This window comes from Macrobrachium nipponense, chromosome 23 (assembly GCF_015104395.2).
Source record: "Macrobrachium nipponense isolate FS-2020 chromosome 23, ASM1510439v2, whole genome shotgun sequence".
NCBI classification, from domain to species: domain Eukaryota; kingdom Metazoa; phylum Arthropoda; class Malacostraca; order Decapoda; family Palaemonidae; genus Macrobrachium; species Macrobrachium nipponense.
Genome location: NC_061090.1, coordinates 47,412,174 through 47,428,718, shown reverse-complemented (window position 1 = coordinate 47,428,718; position 16,545 = coordinate 47,412,174). Strand labels below are relative to the sequence as shown.

At 45.1% G+C, this 16,545-nt stretch overlaps 1 protein-coding gene across 2 annotated transcripts in view; it reads left to right on the top strand.

Moving 5' to 3' along the window:
- The window catches only part of LOC135200302 (glycine--tRNA ligase-like), a 674,105-nt gene that overhangs the window by 186,447 nt on the left and 471,113 nt on the right, over positions 1 to 16,545 (top strand). For both annotated transcript variants that reach the window (XM_064228841.1, XM_064228850.1), the window contains exon 4: positions 3,599 to 3,774. In XM_064228841.1, coding sequence (XP_064084911.1) covers positions 3,599 to 3,774 — 176 coding nt within the window. The remainder of the gene's footprint in view (positions 1 to 3,598; positions 3,775 to 16,545) is intronic.

The window sequence follows — 16,545 nt, the reverse complement described above, 5'->3', positions numbered from 1 at the left end:
GCTCAAAGACATAGTTTTTTTTTTTTCCATGGAAAGTCAATTGTTAGTTAAAGATTTTTATATAGAAACTTATATTTTTACATTTTGCCATTCAGCATGATAAAGTACAAAGAGTGGCTCTTCGAATGATATATAATACATGTACATGAAGTTATTTAAAGGTGAACAAACAGGCGTACAAACAATTATTCGCGCACTCGTAAACCCTAGGCTGAACTACGCAGCTCGACTGGGCTCTCGAGTGCTCATATTTACACTTACATTTTTCGTAATTACTCGGTAATAAATAACGTACTTAGTAAAATGTGAAAATGGCAATGGAAAGCTGAATAAATTTTTTATAAATAGCCCATATAAAAGCAATAAGTGTTCCAGAAAAAAAATTAGCAATTGAAGCTGAAAGATGGAAATGTTGAAAGACAGAAATATTTGTAGAAAAAATAAATTCTTACAAAAAGCAAATACGTATTGCTATTTTTACATTCAAAGGTTTAGCATGTGGACATATAAAGAATTGCCTTACAGATAAATATGAAAGATGTAAGTATAAAGAATTGCCTTACAGATAAATATGGAAGATGGACATTGCAATTATAAATAAAACAAGACAAAAATAAACAATGACATTGAACATGTAAAATAATATTTAGAAAAGAATAGCAAAAAATTGAAACATGAAATGCGCGCGCAGCGCGCACACACACACACACACACACACACACACACACACACACACACATATATTCATTCAACCATTCATTAGAGAATTTTTAGTTGGGTACTCAATCTCTGTTGCTTCTCTGGGACTGCTAGGGGAACATTTCCTGTTACCTGTCATGATGTTGCATGTCCCCCGTTGAAGCTGACAGACAGGTAGCAAGGCCAGGACAGCTGGTGGTGGGGGATACGCCCGGAAGCAGACCTCCTTGCACAGGTGCACCTTCCTTGCAACGCAGAAGCACCTAGTCTCTTTTCAGACACCCCTTTACCAGCATCAATGACACCTCTTAAGCTGCTCAGTCCTGACGAATTGTGGTTTTTGTGACACGTTCGTGTGATACCTGATGCTCGGATCAGTTAAACGGGGACATGTCACAGGTGGGGCTGATGGTGCCTGTCATTGTCGTCATCCCTGTGTTGCAACAGGGTCTGGTGTGCCACCGGAGGTGGTGGCCAATGGAGAGGAAGGAGCCTCATGTTGACCTGCATATACTGTATCTTCGTCCTTGTAGGGCCACTAATCAACGTCAAACTCTTATCAGTTGCTGTGCAGTGCACAGTGAACAACTTGAAGCTCTTCTTTCTCTCCAGAGTTCTTCCGGTACAAAGCGATGGTGTTGAAGAGTGCCATCTGGAACAAGTACACTATGAACTTCTTCATCCACTTGCTGGTACACTTAGTGAACTGGTAATGTTGGATCATCTGATCAAAGTGATCCATACCACCTGTGAAATTGTTGTAATCGGTAATGATTGCCTTTGGGCGATGCAGTTGCAATCTTTCATGGGTGCCCTTCTGACGACGATCATGGGGCTCGACCTCAGCATTGTGAATCATTATTACCAGCTTCACAAGGGTGACATCCTTCCTGATGATCACGAAGGTGTTCCCTTGCCTCCGGAAGTACATAACGTCTTGGGGGAATGTTTGTCCGTACAAGGAATTGCATTGCCTTGGGGCCACCTCTAGGAAGCTGCAGAGTGCCACATGTATGCACTCCCTGATCCTACAGCTCTTGGGAAAGGGCTATGGAGTTATAGTAATTGTCCTTTTACAGATGGTAGCCCTTTCCCTTGAGATCACCAAGCAGAGAGAAGACTGTGTCACAGTTGGAGTGTAAATCCTGCTGTAGGCTCCAAATATGAAACGTAGCTGGTGCCAGCTTCGGCAGTGATGTACATTTTTATTCCATATTTAGTCAGCTTAGCAGGATTTTACGCTTTGAACCTAAGCCTCCCCTTCCATGTCAGCATCCCTTCATCAATTGACAGGTCCTGCAAAGGTGTATACACATCCCTGAGCCTCAGTCAGAAGTATTCGCGGACGGTATGAACTTTTGCGTGATGATCAGCATTATTGCAAGCATGAAAAAATGTACCTCTCTCAAGAAACCTCTTGACATGACATTGTTTTTGTGAAGATCGGCGTATGCATATATTCATTCACAGACCAATAGTCCCTCAATGATGGTTATGAATGATCCTCATAAGAACAACATGGCCCAGATACTGTGCAACATCCTTTGCATTCACTCCCAACCATGAATTACGGCAAGAATTTGGCATATCTGCAAACCATTGTTCCGCATAGGTATTTGTATGTTGTGCCAGGAAAATGAACAAAAATCTAGTGATAAACTGCTGGATAAAATCCAGTGCAGAAAACGAGTAAATCTCCCCGTAACCCAGGAGTTCCTGTGAAAGGCAAAGCCGTGGGAGGAGGGAGGAGAGGGGTCGGTGGTCTAACCAGCTCTCGTCTGGCTCGGATCCCCCTTGCCTGTTGCTGCCTCACACGACCCCCAACAATCCTTCTTGGCTCATGGCTTTTTTCTGGTCAGCCATTGTTCTTCACTATTTATCTTATTGAAAAACACTTGAAATATTATTCAAAAATACTCTACAATCACTTGCAAACACTGGTAACAATAACCAAAGCAAAAGCACTTCACAAATGCAGATAAATGACAACAGAGCAAAAACCATGAGAGCCCTGAAAAGCTGAAAAGAGATTCTGAACTCTGTCAAAACAGGAGGTGAACTGCTTGAGTTGGGGGAGGACTGGGGCCCTGCGTTATACCTATCAGTTTCCTGTTTATGCTTTCTTGTAGTTCCAAGATCTGCCCATGCAATGGCACAGCCCTCGTGTTCTTCAGATGAATCCCCCCCCCCCCAAAAAAAAAAAAAAAAAAAAAAAATAATAATAATAATAATAACAACTTACAGATGATCCGGAAATCGTGTCACCGGAGCACTTACGGAAAAAAATTTTGACCCGGTTTCACGTCATCGGATCACCAGAAGGTTAATGTTTTGGAGTATCATTGTCCATATTCCCACCTTCCAACTAATTTGAAATCAGCCATGTAATTGCTTGATAAGTAATGTAAGTTAAAATATTTGTGTAATAAAGTAATTTTCACATATACTTACCAAGCAACTACATAATCAGAGCCCAATCTCCTCCCCACAAATGGACATTGTGCCTCATCGAATTGTTGGTCATCTGCTTAGCATTACCAGGTGTTCCCGAAAGTGGACAGATCCCGTTCACCTACACTAACACTAACGATGGCAGTGCTAGCGCCAAAATTTTATTTTTCAACTGCCGTGGTTGGAAGCTTTCTTCTATGTAATTGATTGGTAAGTATATATGAAACATTATTTTATTGTATATATATATTTTAATTTTACTGTTTAGCTGTGTGAAACAGCAGATGAGGCTTTTATAGAAATTAGTCTTTTGGTGTGTGTGTGTGTGTGTGTGTGTACGTATGTTGTTAAAACATGGAAATGTTAAACTTTTTCCCTTGCAAATTATATAATATTGGTTTTTTTGTGTTGTGATATTGCCTTGACCTTCAAAAATTTCTGTTTTCAGGCCAGTATGATTATGGTCCATTGGGATGTGATTTGGTTGACAATATGCTCACAGAATGGCAGAAGCATTTTGTTATTCAAGAAAGAATGCTGAAGGTAAATTGTTCAATTCTCACCCCAGAACCCGTTTTGAAGGCCTCTGGCCATGTTGATAAGTTTGCTGACTATATGGTGAAGGTGAGTAAATTGTTTTCAAACCATTCTTATATCATTAATAGTTGCAAAGTATTCTTACGAGAATTTAACAAGGTGATCATGTTTTCCTTAGGGCTCCTAATCTCTTCCCTGATTCATTCAGTATGAAGCCCAGTTCACAAACTGGTTATGGCTGCACCCAGTCAGAGGGGCAGAATGAGTACTTAAGTGTAAGGTTGCGTTTAGATTGTATTAGAATCGCATTGGAATTGGTAAATATTTAACAGGGTAATTATTTTCCTGTTTTCTCTAGGGAAAATAATTTAATTCTATGAATTGAGGAGGCTAACAAAGTAAATGGTAAATGTTGGAAGAAATCGTGTCTTTAGAAAGAAAGAACATTATATTGCTACTTTTTTAGTGTGTCTTTCTGCCATTTTATATTTTACAGTTGTGTATTTTTTCCTTTTTAGCATTTTACCTCTGCTTATGTAGCTGCTGATGGTCTTTTTACAGATGACTAAGTATTATATATACTCGTGTAGAAGACGGTCTGGCGTTTATGCAACCCCCAAATTTTCACCCTTAAAAATGATTTTATCATGTATCTCATTTTTGAGGCCAAATTACAATAGGCTAACCTCTTTTCTTCCATCTTTATCTATCCGATCTTCTAGTTACATTAAAAAAAAATTGAAAGAGAATGCTTAAAGTATCGTTAGTAATTTTATACTTGTATAAATGCGTACAGCTATAAACAACTGAACGTTATACAGTGGGCCCCCGGTATTCGCTGGGGATGCGTACCAGACCCCCCTGTGAATAGTTAGAACCCCAGGAATGTTTGGAACCCCCCTCTAAAAATGCTCATAAACTCCTATCCTGAACATGCAAACACCAAAGTATCCCTAAAAAGACCATCCTTCATCAAATATACATAAAATATCCTATTATGGTTCATATTAATCTTTGAAATATTATTGATACTGTTTTAAAGTAAATCTTACATTTTATGGTTATACATAAATACATATGTACGTACTGCATGACTTAGTTGCGTATGTGAAAATAATCCAGTCCCCCCATAAGTATTCAGTCATGCACGTTTTCTTTCATACAGTTACTATTTAAGACATCCATTTTCTTTTTACAAAGGAAACAATTATATGTGAAATCACAAGAGATAGAGAGAAAGAACAAAATATGAATCAACATTAAACAATTGTTTTACGCTAATACAACATATGTAAACAGGGTACTCACCAGTGATGAATGTTGATTAAAGATGATGATGATGAATTAGCCGTGCAGTCCAATGAATGACGATGAAGATATGACTGCACAGCTAAGCAGAGGAGTTACATATCCTCTGAGGGTGCCTCTTCACCTTCAGGAGGCGCTTCGGGAGGCAGTGACTCAGGCGATTTGGGAGGCACTTCTTCAGGCGATTCAAGAGGCACTACTTCAGGCGATTTTGAAGGCTTTGGAGGGTCTTTCTTCGTTCGTGTGATGAACATTGTGATTGGCAACTGCTGCCATTGCTTCTTCATGGTGGTGGTGAGAGCTTGATTATAGGGCTCCAATGTTGTGTCAAGAATATTAGAAAACTTGAAGGAGCGCTCCATGTAAGGATCCCACATTGCGACAAACTCCTGGAGGTCGTTTACCATTTTTTTAACTTGGGACAGGCGTTCCAAAGTCATGCCCCCCTCCTCCTCCTGATCCTCTCCCGAACCTGGAGTGTGTTCTTCCTCGCTGGAGGACTTCGTCAGCTCTTCCAAGTCCTGGTCGGTAAGGGGGTCAGTGTGTGCATCAATGAGGGTGCCGACTTCTTCCTCAGTGATATCGTCAAAGCCCTCACCGCCACGAATTTTTGCCAACTGGACTGCCTTATTAATGGCTTAATGCTGGATTTCCTGGGGAGAAAAGCCTGTATAATTATGGACACAGTCTGGCCACAACTTACTCCAGCAGGCATTCAGCGTCTCCTCCTTCATGTCCTTCAACGATTGGTCAATGACAGACAGACACGTGGCAGTCGTGAATTTACGCCAATAATCTTTCAGCGTAAATTCACTGTCACGGTCCATTGCATCAACAAGGTGCTGGAGGGAGTTCCTGGTGTAGAGTGCCTTGAAGGCACGGATGACGCCCTGATCCATAGGCTGGAGGAGAGAGGTGGTGTTGGGGGAAGGAACTCAAGCTGGACTCCCTTGGAATAAAGATCGAGAGGGTGGCCACCAGCATTGTCCATTATGAGCAAGACCTTGAAGTTGATGTCCAAATCGGCCAGGTATTGCTTAACTTGAGGAATGAAACTCTGGTTAAACCAGTACTCCGTCAGGACTTTGGTGACCCAGGCCTTGGGATTATGCATCCAGAAGACAGGCAGTAACGCATTGTTCTTGTTCTTTAGTGACCTGGGATTTGCAGCCTTGTAAATGGGGCCTGGTTTCAGCATAAAACCAGCTGCATTCCCATACATCAGGAGGGTCATCTGTCCATTTGTGCCTTGAATCCGGAGGCTTTAGCTTCATCCTTCATAAGGTACGCCCGGGACAGCATTTTCTTCCAGAACAGGCCAGTTTCGTTCATATTGAACACCTGTTCTGGGCGATATCCTTTCTCCTGGATTATTTTCATGAAGGCCTCCGGATATTTTGCGGCTGCCTCTTTGTCTGCAGATGCAGCTTCTCCATGTAGGGAAACAGACTTTAGGTGGAACCTTTTCTTGAACCGGTGGAACCATCCTTTGCTCGCCTGAAATCTTTGGGGAGCTGAGGACGGCCCCAGTTGTGGTTCTTCTTCGTCTTCCTCTTCAGGAGCTGGTTCTCCAAAGCCCAAGAATTCCAATGTCCCTTCTTCATCGCCTTCCAGTGCCTCCACATCTTCGGCTTCAGCTTCCTCTTCCTCACCACCTTGTGAAGCAGTAGGAATTGATAGCTGCTGGTAGATTGTCGTGCTTTTTGGCGTATGATCTTGGAGTCAAGGGGCATGTTCTTCTTCCTGCAGTCCTTGATCCAGAACGCGAGTGCAGATTCCATTTTCACGATGGTTTTGTCTCTCACTGTGGACACAGCCTTTGTGGTGCCATAGTATGTCATACGAACACTTTTTCTTATTTCATTTTCTTTTTTCTTTATGTATCTCACTGTGCTCTCATTCACTTTGAAATGGCGGCCGACTGCAGCGTAACTTTTTCCCTCCTTCAACATATCGAGAAGTTTCACCTTCTCGTCAAGCTTCATTAATGTCTTCTTTCTTTTAGCTTCTTGGCCAGAAGCCTTAAAGGAGCAGGGCGCTTTTTAGGGGCCATTTTCGGTACGATGCACACAGATATTTGCTGATACTCACAAGAGCTTAGCGTTAATGTTCGCGTATACCCGTAAGTTTCTGCGCAGTGAGGCTGCTTGGGTACTAGATGCGCGATACCCACAATTCCATCTCTGTGAAATGGGGCCAGGGTTCAACCAATCAACACCAAGTGTACAGCCAATGAGCAACAAGGAAATTGAATGCTGCTCCTGGATTAGCTGCTGTGCAGACAACAGCCAATAGCGTTTTAAATCTCATTTTGTTTGGGTACTGCTCTAAGAAGGCGTCACGGCTTCATGAGATTTGTTTATCTGCGGAAAGTTGGCTTGGGTAGAGCATCTTTTAAGAAAACCTGACTTTGTTACCGATATTTTGCTGTGTTTACATGAAGGTGGCTATCATGACGTGGTTCACATGTCTTGATTTGGATCCTCCTCTGTTGATGCAGTGTACTACTACTGCACTGTCCAATACCAGCTTGACATGGGAATTCTTGGCTGGAAGAAGCCTTTTTAGAGTGAGGAATACTGCCATGGCTTCCAGTACATTTATGTGAAGCCAGCGGAACTGAGGCGACCAAGTCCCTTTAACTTTTTTGAATTGGGAGTATCCTCCCCACCCACTCAGAGAGGCGTCCGTGTGGATAACCAACGCCAGAGGAGGGAATTGGAGAGGAACTGATTTGGACACCTGGGCGGAGATGCTTACGAAGAATCGGCTGGATGCCTGACAACTTGTCTCAAGATTTGACATTTTGCCTCTTGAGCGCCAAACTCGATTTATGTCCTTCAATTTTGCTGTCAACAGAACATCTGTGACTGATGCAAACTGGAGGGAACCTAGGATCCTTTCCTGGTTTCTCCTTGATGATGATGTTTGTTTGCATTTGAGGAATTGCCTTATTGACTTTGCTATTTCTTTCCTTTTGACCAACGGAATTGACAGAGTGTGGGAGTTCAGGTCCCACTGAATGCCGAGCCACTGAAAACGAGATTCCGGCATCAGCCTGGATTTGATCTTGTTTATTTGGAACCCCAGATGTTCCAGAAACTGTATTACTTTGTTTGTGGCTTTGAGGCATTCCTCGACGGTTGTTGCCCAAACGAGCCAATCGTCGAGGTACGCTACTACCATTATCCCTTGTGATCTCAGTTGTTGGACTACTGATTCCTCTATTTTCGTGAACACCCTGGGGGCTACGTTCAGCCCGAAGGACATCACTTTGAAAGAGAATGCCTGGTTTCCCAACCTGAAGCCTAGATATGGGCGGAAGTGTCTCGCGACTGGGATGTGATAGTATGCGTCTGTAAGATCGATAGAGGTGGTGACGGCCCCACTGGGAAGTAAGGTCCGCACCTGCGAGATAGTCAGCATTTTGAACTTGTCGAAACGAATGAATAAGTTTAGACGGGACAAGTCTAAAATTATTCTTCGTTTTGTTGAGCCTTTCTTTGGCACGCTGAACAAGCGACCTTGAAACTTTAAATGTTTGACTCTTGATACTACTCTTTTCTGAAGGAGCTCTTGTGCATACTCTGTCAATTCCTTTGTTGGTATTTGAAGGAATGTTTTGGATGGAGGAGGACCTTTGATCCAACTCCATCCCAGCCCTTTGGACACAATGCTTTGTGCCCAATTGCTGTGTCCCCATCTGTGTCGATAGAGGAACAGCCTCCCTCCCACCTGAGGGTTCTCACTGATTTTGGGCAGGACGTGCTCCGCGTCCTCCACAGAAGTGTTTTCCCCTGCTGGGTGTCCCTCCGCCACCCCTCTGGCGAAATGCACCCCTAGCTCTACTTCCCCTTCCAAATCTGTTGAAGGCTTGGAATGCCTGTCCTTCAAAAACAGGGTTAAAGGCTGGGGATACAGCATAGGAAGTCGAGGGCTGGTTCTGAGACGTCAGCAGGAGAATGGGCTGGTTCTGGTTCTTCGAAGAAGATGGTTGAACCATTTGGGAAACGGGGACCGCCTGAACCATCTGCTGTTGCTGCGGAGCCTGGAAAGGTGTAAACTTCCTAGGCTTCTTCTGGTTTTTAACATTTGAGGGGGTACCTTCTGGCTTCCTCTTGCCAGAAAGTCCCCAGCCGACCTTAAGGCTCTGATTCAGCCTGGTCGCTTTGTGCTGAACCTCATTCACCACGGATTTGGGGAAGAGGTCAGCTTCCCAAATGGATGACGCGAGCAATTTGTTCGGCTCGTGCCTAATTGTGGCTTCCTGCAGGACGTGCTTCCTGCAGTTACGCCTAGCAACCACAAAGTCGTACAGGTCAGACTGTACGGTTTGTGTTTGAGCTTTTGCCAAGAGTTTGAACAGAGGCTCCGTCCCATAAGTAATGGCGGCAACCTCTGTCATAACCAAGGCATTTAGGGTCCTCCCTAACCTGGTCCTAGCGTCAAACTCCGCTTGGATCAGGTTATCCGGTAACCTCGGTAGTCTCTCCCCGAACTGCTCAATAGCACAATCCGGTTTGAGCTTCCTGATAGTGAAGGAAGCCGGTAGATCAGCCCAGAGATCTTCAGAACCTGGAAAGAGTAGGGATGTAGGATCCGACTCTCAGCTGAGGCATAGGCTTGTCTTTCATGGCGGCCTGTATAGTTGCCTCTGCCAACTTCTTGGTAAAGGGGAGTGGTGTCTCCTCCTCTGACACGAAGATGGTGAATGGGCTCTTGAAAGCCTGAAGCTTGGTGTTTGTACAATCCCAATCTTCGAGGCATCTAACCCATTCCCTCTGGGCTTGATCCTGACTGTAAATGACAGTTTCCTTCGGGATCCTGTTTTCCCTCCTCAAAGCCGTCTCTGTCAATCGAGCGTAGCCCATGAAAGGTGGTTGGAGATTGGCGGGGTGGAACTCGAAGTCCTCAATTCTTCGAGTTCCACAATCAGGAATGGAAATCATCCCATCCTTGAAGGGGGCAAAGGCTGCGACCCTCCAAGGATTGCTCATGGTGAAGGGAGGGAGAGTATTGTAGTCCGGCATGAGTGTTACACTGGCACTTGCCTGAGGAAGAACTGCTGGGGGATTTTCCCTAAGGCCCGCCAGCAGGTTTTCCTGGTTAGTCAGTCGCTCCGATATGTTTTGGATCGACTGACCCGACTCCTCAAACGAGGTGGAGATGCACGCCAGCATCTGTTCTAGCCTGTCGTTCATCATAGAACCGACTAGATTACCCACCTGTTGCATTACCCCTGTGGTGAATGCCTCGGTATCGAAGGGACTAGAGTCCCTGACCGATGCGGGAGTCTTAGGACGCGCTCACGTGGACGTCGAAGGCTCTGGTTCAGAGGGAGCACGAGCCTTCTCCTTAGAGGACTTGCCTCTAGACCCTTTCGAATGGGAAGTCGAAGAAGACTTCGATTTCTCTGCTCCGGGATGGTGAGCCGGAGTCTTATGAGATGACGAGGACGAGGTCTTCTTAGAAGACGTCCTCTCCAGGGTCTTCTGCTTCCGCTTCCCTTTCACTTTAGGGATAGCTGAAGCTGATGACGTCCTAGCCGGCATGTCCGACTCAGAAAAGCCTTGAAAGGAGGAAGAAGAAGGAATAGGGGATGAAGATCCAGAAACACCCAAGGGAAGCCCTTGAGCGCCCAACAAACCTACCTCAACTTATAAATCGCTTTCTCCTACCGTCATCGGCTCTACATTTAAGTCCAGGGTTGCAACGTCCTCGGTGATCTCCGGGGCCCCTTGTTCCGCCAATGCCTGCGCCACCTGTTGCTGAATGGCAGCGATGCATGGGGCTACCGCTTCTGGGTCGACGTAACCGGTCGACTTGCCGCCTGGGAAGAGGCGGACAGCCATACTCTTGTCCAGGATGTATGGCTGCCCCTTGGAGATGTTCTTCCCAAAGCCTCCTACCCAGACCTTCAAGGTAGCCGACGCGGCGTCCTTCACGGCGGCAGCCTGAAATAAAGGGTCATTGTAATCCTTACAAGGAAGCCCCTAGGATATAAGATTAACACTTAATACTAAGTCATACAAATATACATATCTTAACATATGCTTTTATAGCAGTATATACCAAGAACAGATACAAGTGTATTACACTGGTATATACTTACTCCGGCAGTAAACTGATCCACCAGATCATAACAGATGGAGCAGGCCTCGTGATGCCAAACAATCAAATCGTTATGGCGGACAGCGCAGGGAGCGTGGGTCCGGCAGACCTCATGACCGCATTATGGAGGAGTAATGATAGTTTATATTCGACAACATCTCCAAAGGTTGTGAGAGAGAGAGAGAGAGAGAGAGAGAGAGAGAGATTGGTGGAAGAATGAATGGGAGTGGTTAAATGGCGGTCGGAAGCATGTCTGTTGTGGCGCTCTGTAGGGAGTCAGTGGAAGTCTGTTACGAGAGTCGTAAGCAGTGAGGCATCTGGTCAAGTCAGAGAGTTGGTTTTGACAGCAGTTGTCCTTTGGTGTTTCGTTGTTTGGATGTTATTTGATAGATTTTGGGGTTGTGAAGTTGTTGTGCGTGTGTCTGTCTGGTTGTGGTGAGGTTAAGAAGGTTGGTGGTGCATTTTTGGTGTCTGTTAGTGGTGGTTGGGGCAGTGTTTGTTTTTGGCGGGTTGTTGTACTAATGTAAGTCGTGTGGTTGTCGTGTTCTTTCGGGGTGTTGGTGTTCATCTGCAGTGATTTGTCGGGTTATTGAGTTTTTGTGTGGTTGTGGGTCTCCGGGGGGGGGGGGTTTGTGCTTGGTTGTCGGCGGTGGTTGTGTTGGCTAGCCTGTAGCCTATATCCAGTGGACAGCACAGCCTAGCCCTAAGTATCAGAAGCCAGAGGTGAGTACCTGTTTGTGTTTTTTGTTCTGTATGTAGGTATTGGGTCAATTGTCCTGCTGTATTTTGTAGTGTTAAGTGGAAAGTGTGATTGAGGGTGGGTTTGATAGCCAGACAGGTTAAGTTTATGTGGGGAGGTTACTTGTTTTTTGTGATCCCGCCACATTATTTTTTGGCGCCCGAACAGGGACTGCTGGTGTGGCAGCTGCAGGACAATTGGTCTAGGCCAGTGTGTGTGAGTGGTGAGAAAGTTTGGGATGGAAGGATTGAGTGAGGTGGAGAGGCTGAAGGAGGAGTTGAGGTTGGAGAGGGAAGTAAGAGGACAATTGGAAGTGGATAATGAGAGGTTGAGGGTAGAGTGTGAGGAGCTGAAGAGCGAGTTAGAGGAAATGAGAGGAATGCTAAGGAGTGCAAAAGTGGAAATGAAAGAAGAAGTGAAAGGAGCAGAAGAGAGAATGGTTGAGAAAATGGACGAAAAATTCTTAGTGATGATGAATGCAGTGCAGGAGATGATGAAGGGGTTCATGGGAGAGGGAGCTGTAGGGGGTAGGCCTACTAGGTCTTGTGATAGTCCAGAAGTGGTAAAGACAGTGGAAGAGCGAGTGGATGAAACTATGAGTGACGAAGGTGACTTGTTTGTGATAGGTAAAGGAAAGAAGGGAAAGAGACAGGATAAGGATAAACCTGAGGACAAGAATAAGAAGGGGGCTGAGGAAAAGAAGACGACTAAGGGAAAGAAGGTTAGGAAGGGTGACGGACAGGATGAGACTGGGACTGAATACATTGGGGAAAGGGCTGAGAGTGATTTAGATAGCGGTGAGTGGAAACAGGTGGGTAGAAAGAAGGGTAAGAAGAGCATAATCAGGAGCATGGATGTTAGTATGGAAGTTGATTCGCTGTATTCGGACGAGGTTAAGAGGGATCAGAATGTTAGTAGCGAAAGTGAGAGTGAGCGGGAAGTACGAAAGGCTGTATATATGAGAGAGATACGTAGATGTGCACAATACGGGGAATATGGTAGTAGGGACATAGGGGATTTTTTTAAGGAATATGAGAGGTATTGTGAGGCATTGTATGGGGATAACAAGAGAGTCTGGGCAAGAGAGTTGGGTAGCTTTTGACAGGATTTTTGTTGGATATGTATGGGGTAATGATGAGTGTGGGGAATGTGCCTTATGAGAGTGGGAAAGCCAGGATTGTGGAACAGGGAAAGAGGATAAAGAGTAGTGTTAGATATAGGAAAAAACATGGTTTTGATGAGGTAAGAATGAATGTTGGTGAGTCGTTGTCGATGTATGTGTGCAGATTGGAAACATTAGCCAGGAAAAAGTTTGGGGATGAAGGGATAAATGAATGTAAAGAGTTAGTGAGGAAGCTGTTGGCAACTGTGCCTGAGTGTGTGTATGAGTTTGTAAATCTGAAACGTAAGGAGAAAATGCGATGGACGAATGAAAGGTTGTCGTGGAACGACATTTTGGAAATAGTAGAGGATTATGAGTTGTAGGTGTATGAAAGAGAGTAGAAGTGTTAGTGTTAGGACTGAAGTGGCTGATGTTATACCAGAGTTTAAGAGCTATAGGGAGGCAGTTTTGGAAGGGCCAAGGCGGATGGCAGAGCGAGTAGTTGATAGGAGCGTTAGAGCCAGTAACGTAAGTATGGTTCGCCCTAAGAGAGATCGGAGTGCAAGCGTTGGAAGAGTAGGGTCGGTTAGTCGTGAACGAGAGCAGCAGTGTTACAGAAGTGGAAAGCTAGGGCACAGGAGGAATGAATGTCGGTGGGCATTGGGAGCTTGCTTCGGGTGTGGGCAAACAGGGCATTTGGTGAGCGAGTGTAAGAAAGATAGGGATATTAAGTGTTACAGGTGTGGGCAAGTAGGGCATATAGCAAGTGGATGTCGAGGTACTGGTGTGACTGAGGTTTGCGGTAATTGCGGGAAGAATGGGCATTATGCTAGGATGTGTAAGGAACAGCGGGCAAAGTGTGTTGAATGTGGAATGGAAGGTCATGTGGCGAGTGTGTGTAGGCGAAAGAGGATGAGTCAGGTTGGGAGTTCGGGAAACTAGGTACAAAGGGGATTCAGTTGGGTGGGTCCTCTGGTGTGCGGTCAGTAAGAGTGATGCATGTGCGAGAAGGATTGTTGCATGAAAAAGGGTTTGGAGGAAGAGCTCATGAATGTATGAGTGTAAAAGTGAGGTGCAAAGGGGTTTGTTTGGTTGCTGTGATTGATACTGGCTGCAGTGTCAGTGTTCTTTTTGAGAATGGATGCGACAAGTTGCGGAGTGAGTGTGAAATTGGGAAATGTGAAGGGGAGGTACGAGGAATAGGAAATTTGGGAATGTTGCGTGAAAATGTAGAAATCGAAGGGATAGTGATGGATGAAGGTGACTTTTATGTGATCAAGGGAGTGAGTGATAAGTATGATATGTTGTTGGGGTACAGGTTCCTGAAGAAGTGTGGGATGGTGGTCCATCCGAGCAGGAATATGATTGAGTTGCATAGGAAGGGGAATGTACATGGAGAGTTGTACTTGGATAGGGATGGAGGGGTAAGCAGTAAAATATGGAAGGGAGTGCCGTTGGTTGCGAAAGAGAATGTAAAAGTGCCGTGAGAAGTTGGAGAAGTTGTTAGTGTGAAGGTTGCGTGGCCCGATAGTCTTGGGATTGTCAAAGGTGACAAGTGTGCTTATGTGGTTGAGGGTGTGGATGCGAACAGGTTGGTAAGGGCGAGCGTGCATGTGTACGACGGGATTTTGGATATGGAGAATCCTCGGGTTTTTGTGGCCTCATTGCAGAATGTTAGGAAAAAGCTAGTGCGGGGTATACGTGAAGGTGATTGTGTGGGGTTGTTGTATACGTTGGTGGATGTGGATGACGAAAGATATGTTAGGGTGCGGCGGGTGATGACAGGTAGCATGAAAGAAAGTGATGAGTGGAAGTATGATGAGTTGAGAGAAAGAATTGAGGTGGATGAAAATGTTGGTGATGACGAGAGGGAGCGGTTGATGCAGATGTTGTGGGATAGGCGGGGTGCGTTGAGTCGGGGTGACGAGGATTTCAGGGGATCTAAGCTCCCAGAGTTCAAGATAGTTTTGAATGACGATACCCCCATATATCAGCGTCCCCGACACTTTTCTGCGCCTATTGCCCGAGAGATTGAGGAACAGTGTGAGGAACTTGAGAGAGTGGGAGTGATCGAGAGGAGCGAGAGTGCTTGGAATAGTCCCATAGTCCCAGTACGTAAGACAGATGGGAGTTTGAGGATGTGTGTGGATTACAGGAAGGTGAATGAAGTGACTGTGAAGGAGCGATTCCCAATGAATGTGGTGTCTGATTGTGTGTATAAGATGCATGGGATGAGAGTGTTCACAAAATTGGATTTGGTAAGGGGCTATTACCAGATGCCTCTTGAGGAAGGGAGCAGGCATGTTACGGCTTTTTCGAGTGGTAGCTGCCACTTTCAATTCAAGAGGTTAAGTTTTGGATTGGCTAATGCGCCTGCTGCCTTCCAGAGGGCGATGAATGTAGTTTTGGCTGGTTTTGATAGAAGGAAGGTGACTGTGTTTATAGATGACGTTTTGATTGCAAGTGAGACTGTTGAGGAGAATGTGGAACTGCTTGAGAAGGTGTTAGAACGGTTGGAAGAGGTTGGAGTGAAAGTGAAGCTGGAGAAGTGTACGTGGTTGGCTGGGGAAGTGGAATTTCTTGGTCATAAGGTGAGTGCGAGTGGTGTAAGGAAGAGTGAAAAGTTTGTGGAAAAAGTAAAGGAGTTTCCATGTCCCCGGACTGTGCGGGAGTTAAAGGGTTTTTTGGGTTTGATTGAGTTCGGGAGGAAGTTTGTTAGGGATTGTTCGGGTATAGGGAAGCCGTTGACTGAATGGACTGGGAAGAAAAATTGTACTAAGCTGAGGTGGGATGAGCGAATGGTGGGAGCATTTGAGAGATTGAAAGAGGAGGCTGCTAGGGACGTCACCTTGGCTTTTCCGGACTACAGTGAGGATGCCAGTAAGCTTGAGTTGTATGCTGATGCTAGTAAGTGGAGTATGGGAGGATGCTTGGTGCAGATGCAAGAGGTGAATGGGGAGGGACAATTGAGAGTGATTGCATATGTGAGTAAAGCTTTTAATAAAGCAGAGCTTAAGTATTCGGTGGTTGAGAAGGAGCTTGCGGCAATAAGGTTTTGTGTGAAAGCGTTGAAAGTGTTTTTGTATGGGGTAAAATTTGTCATAAGGACAGATCATCGGCCATTAGTTTATATGATCAAGAAGGAAAGTGTGAATGCTAGGATTGCGAGGACAATTGAGGATTTGAGTGAGTTTGATTTTGGCTTGGAGTATGTGCCAGGGAGTAAAAATGTGTCAGCCGGGGAGTAAAAATGTGATTGCTGATACGATGTCTAGGATGCATGGTAAGGACAGTGGTGTTGTGAAAAGTGACTGGGATCCGAATGTGGTACCTGAGGGGTTGGTTGTAAAAGAGAGGTTTGAAGGGAATGACAGAGTGTGTGAATGTTTATTTTCAGCATTGAAAAACTTGGAAGGTAAGGGTCTGGTTGAAGAGGTACCCAGTAGTGTGAATGAGTTGCGAGTGAAGTTGATGAGTGATGTGCAGAAGGAACTGGCATGTGCGGAGGAACAAGGTGGGCAAGGAGAAATGTTGCATGAATTGTTGTCAGCAGTAGCTGAGTTGTTTGGAATAAAAGTGTTGTTGTATTTTGGATGGG